Source organism: Lagenorhynchus albirostris, chromosome 7 (genome assembly GCF_949774975.1).
Source record: "Lagenorhynchus albirostris chromosome 7, mLagAlb1.1, whole genome shotgun sequence".
NCBI lineage: Eukaryota > Metazoa > Chordata > Mammalia > Artiodactyla > Delphinidae > Lagenorhynchus > Lagenorhynchus albirostris.
The window spans coordinates 90,070,623-90,090,733 of record NC_083101.1 but is presented as its reverse complement, the minus strand read 5'-3'; the positions used below and the strand labels follow the sequence as shown (position 1 = coordinate 90,090,733).

At 38.8% G+C, this 20,111-nt stretch overlaps 2 protein-coding genes across 5 annotated transcripts in view; one reads left to right on the top strand and one right to left on the bottom strand.

Moving 5' to 3' along the window:
* CENPP (centromere protein P) overlaps positions 1-20,111 on the top strand; it is a 229,613-nt gene that overhangs the window by 151,923 nt on the left and 57,579 nt on the right. The gene's annotated exons all lie outside the window — the stretch shown is intronic.
* Positions 1-20,111, bottom strand: part of ECM2 (extracellular matrix protein 2) — a 38,155-nt gene that overhangs the window by 5,632 nt on the left and 12,412 nt on the right. Inside the window, exons 3-9 of one of the 2 annotated variants that reach the window (XM_060155473.1) lie at positions 17,140-17,328; positions 14,342-14,914; positions 11,962-12,077; positions 10,190-10,325; positions 4,639-4,796; positions 2,335-2,474; positions 658-984 (exon numbers count right to left, since the gene is read on the bottom strand). In XM_060155473.1, coding sequence (XP_060011456.1) covers positions 658-984; positions 2,335-2,474; positions 4,639-4,796; positions 10,190-10,325; positions 11,962-12,077; positions 14,342-14,914; positions 17,140-17,328 — 1,639 coding nt within the window. The remainder of the gene's footprint in view (positions 1-657; positions 985-2,334; positions 2,475-4,638; positions 4,797-10,189; positions 10,326-11,961; positions 12,078-14,341; positions 14,915-17,139; positions 17,329-20,111) is intronic. The other variant, XM_060155474.1, reaches the window with a different exon arrangement.

Sequence of the window (20,111 nt, the reverse complement as noted above, 5' to 3'; positions counted from 1 at the left end):
TGGAAATGTAGAGACAGGTAAAAGAGTAAGGGGTATAATCTCCAAGGACAGGCCCACAGAGCTCTGGGATCTGCCTCCCTCGTTGGCTGCACTAACAAAGCGTTCCAGATTAATTCTTGAGACATTCATACTTTCTAGGCAGGGGTGATGACTCTGTCAGCAGACAGAACACACACAGAAAAATGTATCCTCAGAAGTGAGGGAGCTGAGTCTCAATAAATTTATTCAGAATTTTGTCTTCAGAAAAATCTTGATAGAAGCAATTTTAATTTTAGCATATACTTAGGTTTTGTGTTCTACAGATTACAGTGTTTGAAATTACATATGGAGGTGGGATTAGCACCATAGTCTGCATTGAAGCCTCACTTGAACATGCCTCTAAGGTTCTAGGTATTATATAATCATACTCTATTTTTACATTTTTTTACTATGGAAGTTTGCATACATAGAAAAGTAGAAAAAACACTATAGTGAATCCTTACATACCTATTATCATCCAGCTTCAACAATTATTAACATTTGCCAATCTTGTTTAATGCAACCTCTTGTCACTTTTTTTCTTTAAAGTAAATTCCAGACATCATGTCATTGTTGTTTAATCCTATATTTTGTCACCCATGACAATTTAAATGGATACTTGAAAAGGCCAGAATTTACCGTATCTTGTTGTTGTTCAATCTCAGAAAATGTAGTGCTTTCATTTCTGGTACCCCAGGTGGCATAGATTTTAATTCATTATGATCCAGAAACAGCTCTCGCAGAGAATGATAAGCCCCATAGAAGGAAACTTGGTCTATGCCATCATCCACAAGTTTATTAAATGACAGGTACAGGTATTCCAGGCCTGGTTCCATGTGACCAAACACAAAGCCAGGGATGCGCTCTATCTGGTTGCCGATGAGCACAAGGTGCAGCAGCGACTTGGGTAGATAGGAGGGGACGTGGTAGAGCTTGTTGTAGGAGAGGTCAATTGATTCTAGATTTCTAGAAAAGAGTAAACAGAGTGGGGACTTCAGGGCAGTGACTGTAAGCTCTAAGTTTTGACAAGCCAGTCAAGATGCTTGTCCATTTTCCTGCCAGTACTCAGTGTGCTGTAATGATTCCCAGTGCAAGTGTGGCTGTATGGTGGTCTGGCTGCAAGGCTAGTGCTCTTACCCGGGTACCACACAGCTGCTTGAGTTCTTCTCTAATAGAGGAGCACCAGAGTTCAGAGAGAAAAACTCATATCCCAGGGGTAATGCTGAGACCCAAAGAGGTCCCCCAAATATCTCTAAGGTCAAACTTGTATCAGAAATGAAGTCCCGAGTCCAAGCTGACATCAAACCGTAAAATCATCTCTGGTTCCAGCAAGAAAGTAGCAGTGTTGAGGGGTTTTTGCATTCTTGTTCCACATTTGATCTGATGACCTGGGATCTGGGACTTGGGGTGAGAATGAGGCATCTAGAAAAGGTTGTTAATAAGCCAGAAGATCTGGGAAATGTGGTAAACTATCTGGCTTTTTTCAGAGCCTTACCTGCGGCTTCTGCCCACCCCATGAAGACTTTTCACCTGATGAAGACTCAGTTGCCCTGCCATTGCCACATCCTGCTGAACCTAATTGGCCCTCAAGGCCTCTTTTCATCTCTCTCCTGCTTCTGAAAGATGCCTGTCCCCATGGTGCCACTCAGATCCCTCATTCCCTCACCACATGACTCCAGATTTGCTCTGATGCAGCTGCTGCCAGGGCCTGACGCTGCTTCCCTGTGTAGCTAATCCTCTCCTTCCTGATGAGCAAGGCCTCCACACTTTGCCCTTCACTGAGGCTACAGCCTGGGGCCACTGATTCCTCTCCAGGAAGATGGGCTCTACTTTTTGCTTCTGCTGTTGGGTCAGGCATTCTTTAGTCTGTTTTGTAGCACTTGAAATAGAGAAATAGTTTGAAGGAGTGAAGACAGTGTGGTATAGAAGAGTGAATGCTGGTGCTTCCACCTAATGGTGAGGGAGAAGGCGGGAGGAGGGCAGCTTCTTTCCTCACTATGGGATTATCTCACTTAAACTTCATGACTGCCTGTGAGGTCAGCAGAGAGCAGAACAGTGATCAGACCTAAGGTCACACTGCTTGGGCTTAGCACTTGCACACTGTAGGGTGTCCCCAGCAGCAGTGACCATGGCCATCCTAACATCAGTCATATCATGAGTGGTTTGAAGTCTGTGCAAATAGCCAAGTTTTATGTAGGGGGAGGTTCACTAAGAAAGAATGCTGTCACCTCCCTCACTTGCCCATGTTCATACCCTGTTTAATAATGGCAAAGGAAAGAAATCATCTAAGAAAGTCAGATTGTAGCATGTACTTACTCTTGATTTATCCAGGCTAAAGAAGCAATTCTATTTTCTTCAATTTTATTATAACGTAGTACAATGACATTGATCTTTCTGGTATGATTAAAAGAAATTTCAGTTATTTCTTCAATTTGGTTATTTTCTAGGTATAATTCCTATAATTAAGAGAAGAGACTTATTTTTTTCATATTAGTTGATAAATATATTCAATCTCACAGAATTAAAATCAGGTTATAGACTGTTGTCACTAGTGTTAGCTAAAGAGTCTTGCAGCACTTCAAAATGAGTTTATATTTTTAAGTTGTCAGATTTTCTAACTAGTAAAATAAAATGTACTGTCTGTCATGGTTATGGAATAAATGAATTTTATTTAATTATTTTTTAACCATAAAATGATATATGATATAGCATACCATAATAATTGTATAAAGCTTTCTAATTTACAAAACTTATTCACATAAATTATTTCATTTGGGCTTCAAGATCCTAGAAAGTAGGAAATAAGTAGAAATTATCACCATTTAGCAGTAGAGAAACTCAGGCCTGGAGAGATGGCAAGATGTTTGCAAGGTTACACAGCTAATACATGAGGGAAACTCATGCTGGCTGGCCCCAGCTTAGGTCAGCCTGCTTCCTACCAGTCCATGCTGTCTGTAATTTTTTTAGGCTCACATTTTTTAGATTTGTTTGTATTATAATTACTTTAATTAACAGTTAATTAAGAGCCTTCATTTAACATCAGGGTGAAGTTTGCTAGAACCATTAGTAAGTTTTCAACAGCTAGCTGCCTTCAAGTTAAATTCATTTGGCATTACAAGGAATTTTTCACTCAGGGATCTTGTTGGAATTCAGAAGTACAATTGGTATATATATTCAGAGCAACTTTCTATTCCTGTTGTAGTAATTTCCCCCTCTTTGTCATTTAATTTTGGTATTGTTGGAAGTGAGTAAAGTGATTTTTAGCTTTTTGCTTTTACCTTCATACATATTTAGGGGTGAACTAGATCAGTGGTTCCTAAACTTGATTGTATGTTAGAATCACTCATGAGCTTTTTAAAGTATAAATTCCAACCTAAATCAGAGCACACTCATTTATACGTTGAAACTGCAGCTGTGAAGCAGTGCATTGGAAGGATTCACAGTACATGTACTTGCATGGGCAGCACCTCCCAAGAAGCTAGCGAGAGGGTCTTTGAAAAGAGAAACCAGGGATGAGAGGGTCAGAGGTGAATACAGACACATTGCTCTTTTGCACTATTCAAGTGTTGTGTGTGTGTTTTACTGTGTGCATGCATTATCTATTTAAAATTTTAATTTTTTAAATATGAATTGTTGACCCCATTCTCCAAAGAACCTGATTTAGCATGTCTGGGATAGGTCCAGGAATCTGTATTTCTTTAGAATCCAAGTGATTCTGAGGTAAAGCCAGGTTATAGAACCTCAATCTTTACAATTTTGGTAAATTCTAAAGGTCTATCTTAATCTGGAAGTAGGAAGAGGAAGCATGGTGGCTGTGGTAGCAGCAGTATCATATTGAGATTAACGGCCCTCTCTTGGCTCACTGCATCCACAGCAGTGGGAAGCTTCGTCCTGCTGTCTGATTGTGTATGCGGCAGAAACAGAGCTCAGAGGAGGTGGCCTAGGAGTCAGCTGGATCTGCCAGGCAGGCCTCTTTTCTTAATGCAGGAAGTTGGGGCGTACACTCAGCAGGGAAGACCCCCAGAGTCCCCCCTTAGTTAAGTGTGTTCCTTGTTGTAGCAAGAGAGACCACACACTTGGGCAGCAGGGAGTGTCTCCAGAGGGGATGGAGACACGACAGTGCTTGGGCCCTTGGTAGGAGCTAGTTAGAACTAGTAAGCTGTGGGAAGGGGGTGGGGGTGGGTGCTGCTGGCACAGTCAGCAGCCTTCTCTGCAAATCTTGTCCATCTTCACAGGGTCACTGCTAGTCCATGTGGGACTCTGGGTGGAACAGACTGGGATGAATATCACAGTTCCAGTTTGAGACAGTTTTGCAAGTCAAGGTACTTTTTGCAAGTTGTAGTTTCTGTTTGAATACTCAGTTCATCTTCCCTGTTCTCTCCCCAAGAGCCGTCGGCAGAACCAATTTTCACTTTATCAAGATTTTCTACTAGTAGTTATAATTTTGACTCATAATTTTGTATTGTTTGAAAACAGTGCTCAGATTATAGTAAATTCTGTATATAGCACCAAAACTATTGAGTTTAATATGCATCACAATAACCTTTTAAAATATATTGTTTGTTTTGTCATAGTGTACTGTATTTAAAATATAAAATATTATAAGTAAGATATTGGTACCTCAATAGAAGCAGGAAGACCCTGTGGTATAATTCTAAATTTATTTCTTCCCAGACGCAGGTAGGATAGGCTCTTCAAAGGTTTGAAAGCTAAAGAATTGACATTAGTTTCACTGAGACTGTTTCCTTCCAATTCTAAGGTGGCCAATTGATTTAAGTCTATAAAAAAATAAAATTATTGGGACATTAGGATAACTAAAAAACATGTAATTTCTATAGGCTTTCAAAATATCATGTGAAATGTTCAGTTTATTTGGAGGACTGATGTTGTAGCTTCTTTATTTGTACCCCCTGCCCCCTTAGAGCCTTTTCCCTAGTACTTTGCAGATCCCAAATGCTCAGATCAGCCAGGACTCAATGCTGAATGCATGGTCTAGGAGAGGCAGACCTGTAGAGAAATCACTGTTGTGCTGTATGATGAAAGTTTGTAACCCTCATACAAAAACCAAAACACCACACACAAAAAAAAAGAAAAAAATATAGGCAAATATCACTGAAGAATGTATATGCAAAAAACCTCAACAAAATATTGGCAAACCAAATTCAAAAGATCAAGTGGGATTTATCCCCGGGATGCAAGGATGGTTTAATATCCACAATAAAAATCAATGTGATACACCACATTAACAAATTGAAGAATAAATGTCAAATGATCTTTTATTATAGATGCAGAAAAAGCTTTTTTGACAAAATTTAACATCCATTTGTGATAAAAACTCTCAACAAAGTGGGTATAGAGGGAACATACTTCAACATATAAGACAAACCTACAGCCAGTTTCATACTGAATGGTGAAAAGCTGAAAGCATTTCCTCTAAGATCAGGAATAAAACAGGGATGCCCAAACTCACCACTTTTATTCAACATTGTGTTGGAATTTCTAGCCACAGCAATCAGACAAGGAAAAGAAGTGAAAGGAATCCAAGTTGGAAAGGAAGAAGTAAAATTGCCACTACAGGCAACATGATACTATATACAGAAAATCCTAGAGACTGCCACCAAAAAACTATTGAACTAGTACATGAATTTAGTAAAGTTTCAGGATACAAAATTAATATACAGAAATCTGTAGAGTTTCTATACACTAACAACAAACTATCAGAAAGAGAAATTAAGAAAACAATCCCATTTCCATCAAAAAGAATAAAAACCTAGGACTAAATCTAAACAAGAAGATAAAAGACCTGTACTCAGAAAACCAAGAGACATTCATGAAAAAAAACTGATTGAAGGCAACACAAACAAATGGAAAGATATACCTTGTACATGGACTGGAAGAATTAATACTGTTAAAATGACCATACTCCCTAAGGCAGTCTACAGATTCAGTTCAATCCCTATCAAAATACCCTTTTGCACAGAACTAGAACAAATAATTCTAAAATTTGTATGGAAACGCAGAAGACCCCAAATAGCCAAAACAATCTTGAGAAAGAAGAACAAAGCTGGAGATATCACACTCCCTGGTTTCAAGCTATAATACAAACCTACAGTAATTGAAACAGTGTGGTACTGGCACAAAAACAGACCCATAGATCAATGGGACAGAATAGAGAGCCCAGAAATAAACCCATGCATTTATTGTCAATTAATCTATGACAAAGGAAGTCAAGAATGTACAGTATGGAAAGGAAAGTTTGTATAAGGAACAGAAGCCAGAGGAGGGAGTTGGGGGGCCAGGGCACCCCACAGAGGAAGCAATGGCCAAGCAGTGACTTGGAACGCAGGCAGATGAGAAGTAGAAGGTTGTAGAGGGTCATTCGAAGTATTTGCAAAGACAGACAGGTATGAAATGGCAGCATAATCAAGGATGTATGAGGAATGTAATGCAATGGGTGGTTCCTTTTTCCAGGACACTGAAGGAGCACTCTCTGCCTGGCAAACCCTCAGTCTCTGAACAAGAGAGTTTTAGCAGTGAATTCCCATCACAGTGTTCACTCTTGGCAGACAGTGCAGCCAGATGGACGTTTTGAAAGGAGAATGATCAAAAATTCTCCACACATTCAGATTGAGCTACCAAGAAAGGCCTTTTTACAAACAAGATTTTTCTAAATTGTTTCTACTGGTCTCAGGAGTGGTATGACCAAATCAACTGGAAACTTAAAGGAAAATGGACAGCTCAGCAGTGAAGATACCCAGAGGTATCTGAGTCAGACATTCAGGGTTTAACTTTGGAGTTTGTTCAGTGGCCAAAATTTTCAGAATAGGGGATGTTTTCATATTCAACTCAAGTCATGGATACTGCACTGAAATGCTCTGTGCAACTCAGATCCTACTCTTAGGCATATCAGAGAAGTAAAACATAGTCTAAGGATAAACAAAAGATACTACCATCAGCAGTACAGATCATAGATTCTAGAACATGACAAGGAGGAGGTGGCAGTGTATACCTGAGTGGTACGGAAGTGTGAGTGGGGCTAGATTCTCAAGACAGAAAGATGTAGGTAGACATGGGAGGGTGAGGCAGCCAGGTGAACTCATGGAAGCATGAACCCACATGGGTGTGCTCAGGAGTAAGAAAGAGACCAGCCATATGCAAGAGGGGATGAAGGTTGTTGAGAGGGCAGAGGTGGGCTGTGCAGGGCCTTTGTGCACCAGAAAATAAGGTCTGACTTTCCTTCTCTAGGCAACAAGCAGCCTCTGGATAGGGAACAGCATGACAAAATATTAATCTGCTGGTGTTTTTAACATCAGCTGAAGGACAGAGAGGAATTATGGAGGCCAACTAGTAAATTATGATAAGTGATTCTATTTCCTCATATAACCAAAACTCTTTAATTTCCACAACTACAGATACTGAGAATCCAGCATAATTATCTAGTACATAGTTGAGGTTTTGGAATGTAATACAAGTTTTCAGAGGAAAATAGATAATAGAAGTAGACTGGTGGTCATTACATGACCTCACAAGAAAGAGAAACAAAACACAACAATGTAAATTAATATTATACATTACTTTACGGTTATTCTCTGGCTTATGTATATATTGTATATACATAGATAGTATGTACGTTCCTATATGTAACAGGCAACAGGATGGAGGTAGAGAAGGTTCTTGTAGGTTAGACTGTGGCAGAAAGAGGATTTATTAGCAGGAAGTTGGTAGGAAGTCCTTCCCATTGTGGGCGGGGAGCTACATAACAGGTTATAGACATGGGTAGACTTGTGTGAGAACTTGATCTCATAGATATTCTGACTGGATAGCCACACCACCATCATTGCTAGAAAGGACACCATGATCATGGGTTTTGTTTTGTTTTTAACATTAATGAAGACAGGAACATTTTTTAGCATGTCCAGTTTTCTCCTGTTATCCCTCCCTTCTATTTTTTCACCTTCCCTTCAATTTTAAGACCTTCCTTTTCTCTATAGTGGGTATGCACATCTCTCAGTGCATTCTGGATGAACTCCCAGCACCTTGGCATAGCATGTGCAGAGCTGTCTGTTGTGTGGTTCCTTCCTACCTTTTCACATCATCTTTTGTTCTTCACTCCCCATCACACACTGCATCCAAGATCCATGAAACTGGATTTCCCATAGCATCCAAATTGTTTTGTTTCTTCACACTTTTGTACATACTGCTTCTCTCCCTGGAGTGCCCTGCTTCCCCACTTCTCTGGAACTATATATATAAAAGCTGAAGGGTCATGAGGGAGCTAACAGAAGTGCTACAGACCACTGATGGTCAAGCCAGGGGCTTCCACCCAGAAAAGCAGTGTCACAGCACTGGCAGTGGCCTGTGCTTGGGCTTGCCTTGCTCACTGCCAGCCAACCTGACCATCCACTGCAGTGGGACTCACAGGAGTTGAGGGGCCCCAGTGGCTACAGCAGTCAAGAGAAAACCCAGTACCTGAGGGGCCAGCATTAGAGCAGAACTAAGAACTCAGTACCTGAGGGACCAGCACTGGAACGGGACTAAAGACACAGGCCTTTGGGCCACACACTACAGGGGCCTCTCTGGACAAGGTGACACTGCAGAGGCTCCTCACTGGCCGCCTGCACAGGGCCAAGGCCTGTGAGGTGCTCAGACTGTAGAGATGGGAGGTGGATCAAGGAAGAGGCCAGTGTTCACCCTGGAACACAGTCAACCCTCTGGGAATATGGAAATTTTTTCACGAGGGGGAAGTGCGTGTGGAGAAGCAGTTGTAGGAATGTGTGAGAGCACCTTCCAAATAAGGACTTAAAACATGTCATTTTGATAACACTGCTAGAAATACCATCTCACATGTAGATCACATATAACCCATTAGTACACTTGTCCTAAACAGACCAAGTTCCTTTGGTCTGTTTCACCTAGCAGTTAGAAATTGAACTTTCTAATGTCTTTTCCATATGACAAAAGACCTTCAAATTTTGTTTGTTAAGTACCCCGAAATCCATCTGGAAATAGAGTATTTCCATAACTCCGTAATCCTCAGATTTGGCAGTTCTCATTATTGTTTTTTCCCCATCACCAGAAGTGTTTTGTCCTTATGAAGTTTTTTGAGGAATGAAAGGAAATAATGGAATTGTTTTATTCCTTTAAAGGCTTGGTTATCAACATTAACCTAATAAATATATTTCAAATCAAATAAAAAATGTTAAGCACTATACTTCAAGAACTACACTAGACTGTTAGGAAGATAAAAAGAAAAATTAGGCAGTTTTTGTCTTAAAGAAGCATATAAAGACATAGCTAGAATTCACAGAAAGGTAAATGTAATACTGCCTCTTTTATACAGAGTTCATAATATGACAACTTTAGTTATCCAGCTAGTCCAGAAACAGTCTTAAGAGTAAATTCCAGTTGTAGCAAATGTACAGAATGTGGGGCACCTTCACTAAAACCCATCCATTGGAAAGCCAGGCTGTCGTGGCAACCACACACCCATGGGCATCATTTTGTCTTGCCCTGTGGGGTGCATGTGTCTCATGGACAAGTGCCAGAGCAGCCCTCTAGGGAACAAGACTGTCAAAGCCAAAGTGACTGCCATATAGAGTACATGTGCTAAAGTTTATGTACTTTGTTTGTAGGATTACCCCTCAGCCTCACATAGTTGCTCATTTACTTATATTTTATGCATAATTCTCATTTGCCAAAACATGTCAAGTTAAAAATAGCAAAATGTTCAGAGACAGTGGGAGTTGTGTATGGAGTGTATTGTGCATCTAAGGAGACCCGTTCAACAAGCCATGATACTGTGTTATCACCACTGATACCAAGAACATCGGTACAAACACAGCACCAGAACACCTGGCTGTGTGGGGAATGTTAGTGTAACTCTTAGGATATTATGGATTTGTAATTTAGTTATTGTATTGTGAATGATGAAAACCTGAAATCAGTGAAAGTTTATTTATAAAATGCATTTTTAAGACAACGGGGAGTTTAAAATACATTTTTTTAAGTTTCACCAGTCAATAGTTAAAATAAATTTTATCAACTTAAAATGGTAACGTGACCTAAAAAAATTTTACTAGCTATTCATTTAGCAATATTGCAAATAAAATTTCCACACAACTACAGAAGAAAGGTTATATGGACACATATCATAAAGTCAAATGTTAAATACCTGATAAACTTTCTTCATCAATAACCTGAAGATTGTTCTCATTGATTTTAAGTTCTTCTAATGTAGATGGTAGTTCTGAAGGAATCGCTACCAAATTGTTTCCATCCATATTCAGGCGCATTAACTTCTTTAGAAGCTTAAAAGGCAAATCTCAAAATTACTTTTTTATCTTGTCACAGATGTACAGTCATATATGTCATTTAATGGTCAGTTTGTGGTAGTTACTAAAGTTTCACAAACCTTCAGTTGCTCAGGCTTAGACAAGAATCCCCATATTCTCCCTGCCACGTAGATGTTGGTCCTGTTAATAGCATTTATTCCCTGGTATTTTCAGCAAACTACATTTGGTGATTTTGCATCACACTCACCCATATTTTTATGGTGACTTTAGAAAGCAAGAGAACGCTCCTATCACCACTGGACCAGTCATATTTTCCTAGATCTTAGGTTTTCAACTTCTCAGCAGTAGACACAAAGTTAATTAAAACATGCAATAATCTGAATCTGTCATAGATGCTAACAAGACAGCAATTTGAACCCTTTCAATGTGTTTGTGAACTCAGTTTTCCATCTATACTAAGTAGAGACAGAGTCATAAAATAGCACTAACGATTGTGGAAATTCTTCAAAATTAAATGCTACAAATGTGACAAACTGTTTCTATATGGTACCCAAACAGTTTTGACTGTCTGGAGAGTGCATATCCACCTTTGTTTGTTAGCCAAACTAACCTACACTACCAAAGTTACAGAATGATTTACATCAGTGGTGCTCAGAGTCAATTTCAGCAGTTTGGAAATGGGACAGAGAATCCCAAAACAAGAAAAAGGTAATTTCCTACAGTGTCCTCTTTTTTGATCAAATACAGGAAATGCACAAGTCCCAACTGTTGTTCTATCAGGACGACTAGCATGAGGCAGGACTCCAGGTCTTTCACATGAACGTGGACACCAAGTGTCTGGAGCTCTCTCGTCTGCAGTCCAGAATCTATATGAGAACCAGGAACTGAGCTTGTAAGAGGCCAGTGATTTGTCCAAAGAGTGGACAGAAGACCACCCAAGGGGATAAAGTTTGACCTCCTGGCATGTAACTTGTTTTACTTGGGCTTCTTTAAGCGCACACATTTATGAGTATTTGTTTACACACATAAACCCCTCCTTTCTTCTGCCTTTGTTTTTCTGAAAGTCCTTGATACTCTGTTTTCTCCCTTTTAGAAAAAAATTTTAAATCTGATTCTTTCAAAGGTTTACTCTATGCTTTTCTCTTTCCCTAGCGTATCCCCATGTTAATTTTCATCTGAGCCCATTTGTCTTTCTAGAACCCCCTCCTGCTGAAGTATCCTTTATCAGATTTTGCAGATAGCACAAAATAAGGAAATTTTGTATTGCTGGCCTGAAAATGTTAACAGAATTTCCAGATAAGCTCTCCTTTTTTCCCAGAAATACCTCATGTACTAAGAGACCATATTTCAACATGTTTTCTGCTACTTAGGGAGAAACTCCTCTATAAATTCAAAACATTAGTTTTGTCATTCATGCTGTTGTGGGTGCTTTAAGGACAAAGCATAGGAAAAACAGCTAGAAACCTATAAAACAATATACTGTATTCAAGATAAAACTTGACTACAGTTTAGGGACATCAGAAACTTTCTTCAGAGAAAACTCCAGTAAAACATTTTACTTTTCCTTCCTTCTCCATCTCCACCCACTGACAGTACAAGTTATGAAAAAGCCATCCACGTGGATTGTTAGAAGTCAGAGCATGTTATTTACCTTGAATGCTTTTGGACCTATGCCTGAAGAGGTGATATTATTTCTGCTCAGATCAAGCCTTTCCAAATTCGGTAATCCATTAAATGCTTCATCCGGAATGGAGGTGATAGAATTGCCTAGGACACGTAGCAATTGTGTTTTAGGCCTATGTGCCTATAAATACATGTATACATGCACATGCATAGATAGCAAAAGAGAGCTTTATCTGGAGGAAAAGCAATACTTATAGCAAGGACAATATGTATTAAATAAGAAAATGAGTGTTTAGGAAAAAAACAAGACTGGGACTAGACTATTTCATATGGTCAAAATTTTCACTCTAAGGACTTGTCATGCTCTAGTACATCATGTTTTAGATGAAGCTGCTTTAAAACAGCCAGAATGTGGTTTGGTAGACAATTCTGTTAACATTATGCATTTTACAACAAAGATGTGTTTATGGAAGGTGCTATAGAAACTGATTTTTATAGTTCTTTGTATTTCCCTATTGACATTTCCTAGACCCTGGACCAGAAATATACTGTGTTTTACAATGAAACCCTGGGCATGTGACTTGCCTTCTTTGAGCATCAGTTTCCTCTAAGTAAGAAGCTTGGGGAGATAATCTCTCAGATTGCCTCCAGATCTTATGTTATAATTCTGTGACTTCAATCTATAGAAGTTCCTGCATGCTTTAATTTATGGGGTTTTGGTTTGACATTTAATTAAGTACAGTAGTCAATGATTTTTAAAGCCAGAAAATGAGCTTATCAGAAATAGTGAGTACTATAAAAATCATGTGGTGACCTTCTTATAAAACCAAGATACTGTGACTGAGCACAGGTCATTCATCTTTCATAAGACTTTAGACTTTCACAGTTTGTTTTGTTTTGTTTTGTTTTAATGGCAGAGCACACCTGGCATGCAGGCTACAGAAGGAGGGGGCATTGCTGGAGCAGGACACTCTGGGCATGAGAAGAATTCCTTAGGAGGTCATGTGAACATGGTATCAGGAAGGCCATAACACCAGAAATGTCCTATTGCAGATTGGCTATCCTGATTAAAGGGGTCACGCTGTGACCATTGAGTATTTATTTATACGATCATTTATTATTTCTGTGGTAGTTTATTTCTGTTACTTCCCCCAAGACACATCTGAAACCCCACTCAGATTCTCTCACCCCTGCATCTTCAGAGCTATCCCCAGCATGGGCCTTATTGCCAAGACTCATTCACTGTCCCAGTCTCCCCACCAGCCAGCCTCACACACGTATCTGTCCTGCCATTCCTCACTCAGAGCTCTTCCTGGCCCTATAAGAATGTAGGCAAAAAGTCTGGACCACTCCATGCCTACCACAATGGCTAAAACAAGGGGGGAAAACAACAGGAACTCTCTGATATTGCTGGAAGGAGTGTCACAGCCATTTTAAGGAACTGTTTGGCAGTTTCTTATAAAGTTAAACATGCTTTTACTGTAGCACTCGGCAATCCCACTCCTGGGTATATACCCTAGGAAAAAGAAAACTTAGGTCGGCACAAACATCCATATGTGGATGTTTATAGCAACTGTATGCATAATTGCCCCAAGCTGGAAATAATCCAGATGTTCTTCACCTGAGACCTGTGGTCTGTCCAAACAACAGAACACCTTTCAGAAGTAAGGAGGAGCCAGCTACTGATAAACGCCACAACCTGCATAGCCCTCAGAAGCATTATGATAAATGAAAGAAGTCCAGCTGAAAAGGCTACATGCTGTATGATTCCATTTCTATGACATCCTAGAAAAGGTACTCTAGAGACAGAAAACATCAGGGCTGGTGAAAGGAGGGACATGAGAGAATTTGGTGAGGTGATGGAAATGTTATATCTTGATTGTGGTATTGACTGTAAGCATTTGTCAAAACTCAAAGCATAACAGGGACTTCCCTGGTCGTCCAGTGGTTAAGACTTCACCTTCCAATGCAGGGGCTGCAGGTTTGATCCCTGGTTGGGGAGCTAAGATCCCACATGCTTTGCGGCCAAAAAAACAAAACGTAAAGCAGAAGCAATATTGTAACGAATTCAATAAAGACTTTAAAAATGGTCCACATCAAAAAAAAAAATCTTAAAAAAACCCTCAAAGAATAACATGCTAATAATGTTTTACTATATATAAATTATACCTTCTAAACCTGGCTTTAGAAAAAAGTCAATAGGAAATCATGGTTTCACTTGGAGGAATTTACTTTATACCTGATGGTGCTATTCTGCAGTAAACACCTATCTCTTCTGCAAAGTTTTTATGTTTGAAGATTGTGAAATTAATCTGTTTGGGGTCAACTTATATTATAAAATTAAAATATAACATTCATAGGACAATGGGAGTTAACCACAAAATCAATTTAACGTCAACATCTCTTACCTATGAGCTCCAGACTTGTTATCTCTGGTGCTGTTAGCGGTGGTATTTGTGTGAGGTCGGCGCTGATACAGGAGATAGTTTTGTATGACAGAGAGCACCTGCTTGGCAGAGGTGGTATGCCCCTGGGGGTAGCTGGGATTGGGAGTTGAGAGGGCATCCTGAACATATCTCCTCTGACGGCGTCATCATCATCCTCGTCCTCGTCCTCGTCCTCATCCTCGTCCTCATCCTCATTCTCATTCTCCCTTGCTGGGTTTCTGTGTTGATGGGCCTGCCTCCCCTTCTCTCCAGGTCTCTGCTCTCCCCCTTCTCTGCTCTGTCGCTCATTGGGAGGTCTCCCCCAATCTCCAGGTCTAGGGATCTTTTCCTTTTGCTCCCTATCTTCATCTTGTTTAATTTCTTCTTCCTCCTCAAATTGAAGTTCCTCTTTTCTCAGTGCTTGATGCATTTCCACCCAAGGAGATGGCTGTTGCTTATGAAGTAAACTGGTAGGTTCTCTTTGTTCTGAAGAATCACCAGAAAATTCAGTTCTGTCATTTAATGCTATACTACTGAGTAGCAAATAGGAGGCTACTGACCACATAAGGAGAAGACAGCAGGGGCAAGTTGTGGTATTAATGAAAGGAAAAATCATAGTAAAAATTAGGTTAGTAAATAACATTTCCTGTAGGTATATGAGTGCAGTTTAAATGTGAAATGTATCTTGAAATTTTTGTTTGAAGTTTTAGTAGAAATAAATAAACTTTATTTCTGTTTTGTAAGACTTTATAGGCAATTCTTGTTTTTCCTTGTGAGCCTTAATACTTATTTTTACTAAAGTATCATGCTATCTGGTGACTAAAGAGGGAATAATATTACCATATATTGCTTACCATAAGCAGTCCTATTGTGAGATTGTAATATAATCAGATGTGATAACTTTATAGTAGATACTGTTCAGTTAATTGGGCTTATTGATAATGTAAGAATTTGTACATTATAGTAGATACTGTTCAGTTAATTGGGCTTATTGATAATGTAAGAATTTGTACACTGTCAGACATAAAAAAGTGAAAGAGATGTACCTTTTACTTGTTTATGGTAGTGAAATTGGCTTTTATTTATAGATTTATTATATCTGTCTGATTTTCTTTCAGCTCCATGGGCCTAAGAGCATCCTCTGAAATTTAGAGTTATAGAAAATTCTCTTCTGTTTTCCTCCCAGACTCTGTACTTAAATTATTTTTACTTCTTGAGACCTATAGAAGATGTCCTGGATTTAGATGATGTTTCTTTAACCTAGACATATGCACAAGAGTACTTTTTATTATTCCATGATGATGATAGCATAATATATAATAGTAGAATGTTTATCTACATTTGTATTTAGCTGTTATTATCTTTGGCAGAAAGTGGGGAAGACTTGACAAAGACCGGATTTTAGACTCACCCTCTGAATGAAGAGTTTTAGGGAAAAGTGAGCTCAGTACATAGATTTTCTTTCATCAAAATATAAAAATTTACTTAATCATTTCTATGATTTTATTTAATGCCATACATAAATCACCCCCAAAAAAGAACTCAAAATATAATTATGTGAAGGAATTACTTGAGATTTCAAGTCAGTATGTATTATAAAGTCTGTGAGTTATTTTTTTCACATCTCTGACAGAACATGCAAAAGGAGAGTAGGAAAAAATTAGCAAAATGAAACTAAAACTATCATATTGAAACGTTTAAAATCTTTTCTGTATATCCAAGTTTATTTTTCCAAAATAACCACAGCATTTCAAGAATAATAGTTCAAGTCCTTTGAAAAATGTCTGAGAATTTCTGGATCTTGCCTTTATAAATCTTCCGTTTCATATCCCAAGGAGTCAGTTTCATTAAAAACTTTTATTTTCTAACGTTTTTTAAAGTCATAATAGCTTAGTAAAATAATTAGTAGTATACACCAAAATACAGTTCCTAAATGTTCTGATGTTCTTCCTGGTAGGAGACTTTTGTAGGTAACCACCCTGTGATCATCCTGTGTGCTTGGAAACAATCTACCTTGATCATAGGCAACAGAAAATATCTGTATCCCTTCCCATCGAATTATTTAACACATATTTATTTATTTCATAAGCTATTGGCCAGGCTTTTCTTGCAGGAGTCCTGAGGCTTCCTCCCTAGAGTCCTCTACTGCATCAGCCTCATAGATAAGGCACAGTGAGCAGCCAACAAAACCTCATAGTGTGATCTTTCTGTGCACAGCAGTGCCACAACAGAAAGCCACTGCTCCAGGGCCATTGCCCTTTATTTCCCTAGGATTACCTGAGCAGTAATGACTGCACATAGACTGGGAAAACTGGGCTTTATTTTCTCTAGATGCAAACCACTCCTCCCTTTGTTCACCATGAGTTCTTCATCTTCATTTGGGTTGATAACTGTAAACACACTGAGTTGAATTAAGTGAGATAATGCATGTAAGGAACTAAGCAGAGTTCTTCACGCATACTAAGAACATGGGAGCTGTTTGCTATGTAAATTCTATCACTACATCTGTAATGCTGCGAGTCAAATGTGGAATGTGATCTGGTCTGAGTTTACTCATTCTAATAGAGCTAGAACTCTAAAGCCAAGATGTTTTATTTTTCTCTCCCCTATCATGCAATTTCCCAAATAATTTCCATGTTTAGCATCATTGTGCCAATATTTTAAGTACCCTGATGACTAGTTTATCATAATTTAAAATTTAAGGTAGTGACAAAATAAAAACAAATGGAAGTTAAAGACTAAATCACATGTGATATTTTGTTTGGGCTAAATATTTGTACCAGTATCAGAGCAGACGGGGCAGCATTCTCCTTCAGGTGTAACTGTTTGGGGGCACATCTGAGGGTGGCACTTGGTCTCATCACAAAGGACTCTTCCATTCGAGCAGAGGCAGGTAGTACAGGGCTCAGGAGACCATACAGCTTTGTTATACATGATCATCCCATTTGCCAAACAGTGTCCTTTCTTTCCTAGAAGAGAACAGTAACATTTAAATTCCTTGTATGATTACTAGCACTTGTGAATGGAAGTGAGCCCAATGTGATAGACCCACACAAGAATAACATTCTATGTTCTTTCATGCAGAGGATAAAAGTATCTTACAGGTGTAACCCTCTGAAATGCTTTTCACATGCTGTATTCTCAACCCCTCTTACTTAGGCTCTGAGAGTGACCGCCTCATGGTAACTTGAGCCTGAATCGTACTTCCATCCTGCATCTGTCAGGATGGCTAAGTTATACAACAGCAACAAACAACCCCCAAATCTCAGTTATTTCTTGTTCCTGCTATGTGTCCAATGTAGATATTGTCAGGATAAAAAATAGGCTTCATCTCCAAGCAGGCTGCCCTGATGACCAGCACAGCAGTGGGAATGTGAGGTTGCAAATAACACACAAGCTCTAAACATGTCTAATTATATTGACCAAGGCAAATTATACAGCTACATCTAACTTCAGAAGAGAAAAAGCAGTATAGTTCCATCACATGCCAGAGAGCAGAGAGCTGGAACAGCACTAATGATGAATGAGCCCACATTGTACCCTTCCTGATGTGCAGATGGAGAGGTGAAATAAGACTGTATGCTTGTGGTGCTTTTTACGTTGAATTCTCGATGAGACATTGCAACAATCTCTTATTTTTTAGAATAGTTGTGTTATTGAAATACAATTCAAATACCCTTTTAAAGTACACAGTGCAGTGGGTTTTAGTATATTGTTTTCTCTACATAGAGTGTTGTAGATACATGGATATGTGTGTCAACTAAGCAGGCCATTAGACAGTCAATTTGAATATTAGAGGGGATGTTTTCCTTCCAATCCTAGTGTTATTCCTGATAACTCTTTTCCATCTGTTGAGCCACTGTCCCCGCAAATGAGCTCTCACATTTGTCCCCTTCTTTCCCTTACTGCTGTGTCAACCCTGTTCAAGCCCTACCCATCTCTCATTTGGATACTTACAGTAAACTAATCCCACCCATCCAATTTCTCCCCTGGAAAAAAAAAATAGATATAATCAGGAGTTGTCTCCTGATTATAAAAGTACTATAGTGTATCAAAATTCCAACAGCCTTTTTTGCAGAAATGGAAAAGTTAATCCTTAATTTCATAAGGAATTATAAGGGGCCCCAAATAGCCAAAAAAAATCTTGAAAGAAAATAAAATTTTTTGAGGGCTCACACTTCCAGACTTCAAAACTTACCACAAAGCTACAATAATCAGCTTATACCAGTATGGTACTGGCATAAGGATAAACATATAGACCAGTGGAATATTGAGAGTCCAGAAATAAACCCATTACATCTATGGCCAATTGATTTTTGACAAAAGTGCCAAGCCCATTCAATGGGGAAAAAAGTTGTCTCTTCAACAAATGGTGCTGGGACAACTGTATATCCGTATGCAAAAGAATGAAGTTGCCCCCTACCTCATGCCAAATATAAAAATTAACTCAAAATGGATCAAAACCTAAATATAAGATGTAAAATATAATATTCATAAAATAAAGCATGACCTTGGATTTCGCAATGGATTTTTAGATATGATTCCAAAAGCACAAGCAACAAAAGAAAAAATAGATGAATTGGACTGTATCAAAATTTAAAATTTGGTCCATTGGAGAACATTGTCAAGAAAGTCGAAGGACAATGTACACAATGAGAGAAAATATTTGCAAATCATATCTGGTAAGGGTCTAATATCTTGAATATACATGAAGAACTCTTATAACTCAACAACAGAAAGCCAGCCCAATTAAAATATGGACAAAGGACTTGAATAGACTTTTCTCCAAAGAAGATATACAATGAACAATAAGCACATAAAGAGATGCTGAGAGTCATTAGGGAAATACAAATTAAACCACAATGTGATAACCACTTCACATCCACAAGAATGGCTTTATTTTTTAAATGGAAAATAATGGCAAGGATGTGGAGAAATTGGAGTCTTTGTATATTGCCGGTGGGTATATAAAATGATATAGCTTCTCTGGGGAACATTTGGCAATTTCTCAATAAATTAAACATATAATTACCACATGACCCAGCTCCTAGGTACCTGATATTCCACTTCTAGGTATATACCCAAGGGAACTGAAAACGGGAATTCAGATAGAAACTTGTACACAAATGTTCGTAGCTGTGCTATTCACAGTAGCCAAAAGGTGGAAACAACGCAATTATCCATCAATGGATGAAAGGATAAACAAAACATGGTATTTCTCTGCAATGAGATATAATTCAGCATAAAAAAAGAATGAAGTACTGATACACTGTACAACATGAGTGAACCTTGAAAACATTATGCCAAGTAAAAGAAGTCAGACACCAAAGGCCACATATTATAGGACTCCTTTTATATTAAATATTCAGAATAGGCAAATTCATAGAGACAGAAAGATCAGTGGTTGCCAGGGATTGCGGGGAGGAGAAAATGGGGAGTAAGTGCTTAATATATATGTAGTTCCCTTTTAGGGTGAAGAAAGTGTTCAGGAACAAGATAATGGTGATGGTTGCACAACATTGTGAATATACTTAATGCCACTGAATTGTACACTTTTAAATGGTTAAATGATAAGTTTTATGTCATGTGTATTTTACCACAATTTTTTTTTCTTTTTTTTTTGCGGTACGCGGGCCTCTCACTGTTGCGGCCTCTCCCGTTGCAGAGCACAGGCTCCGGATGCGCAGGCTCAGCGGCCATGGCTCACGGGCCTAGCCACTCCACAGCATGTGGGATCTTCCCGGACCGGGGC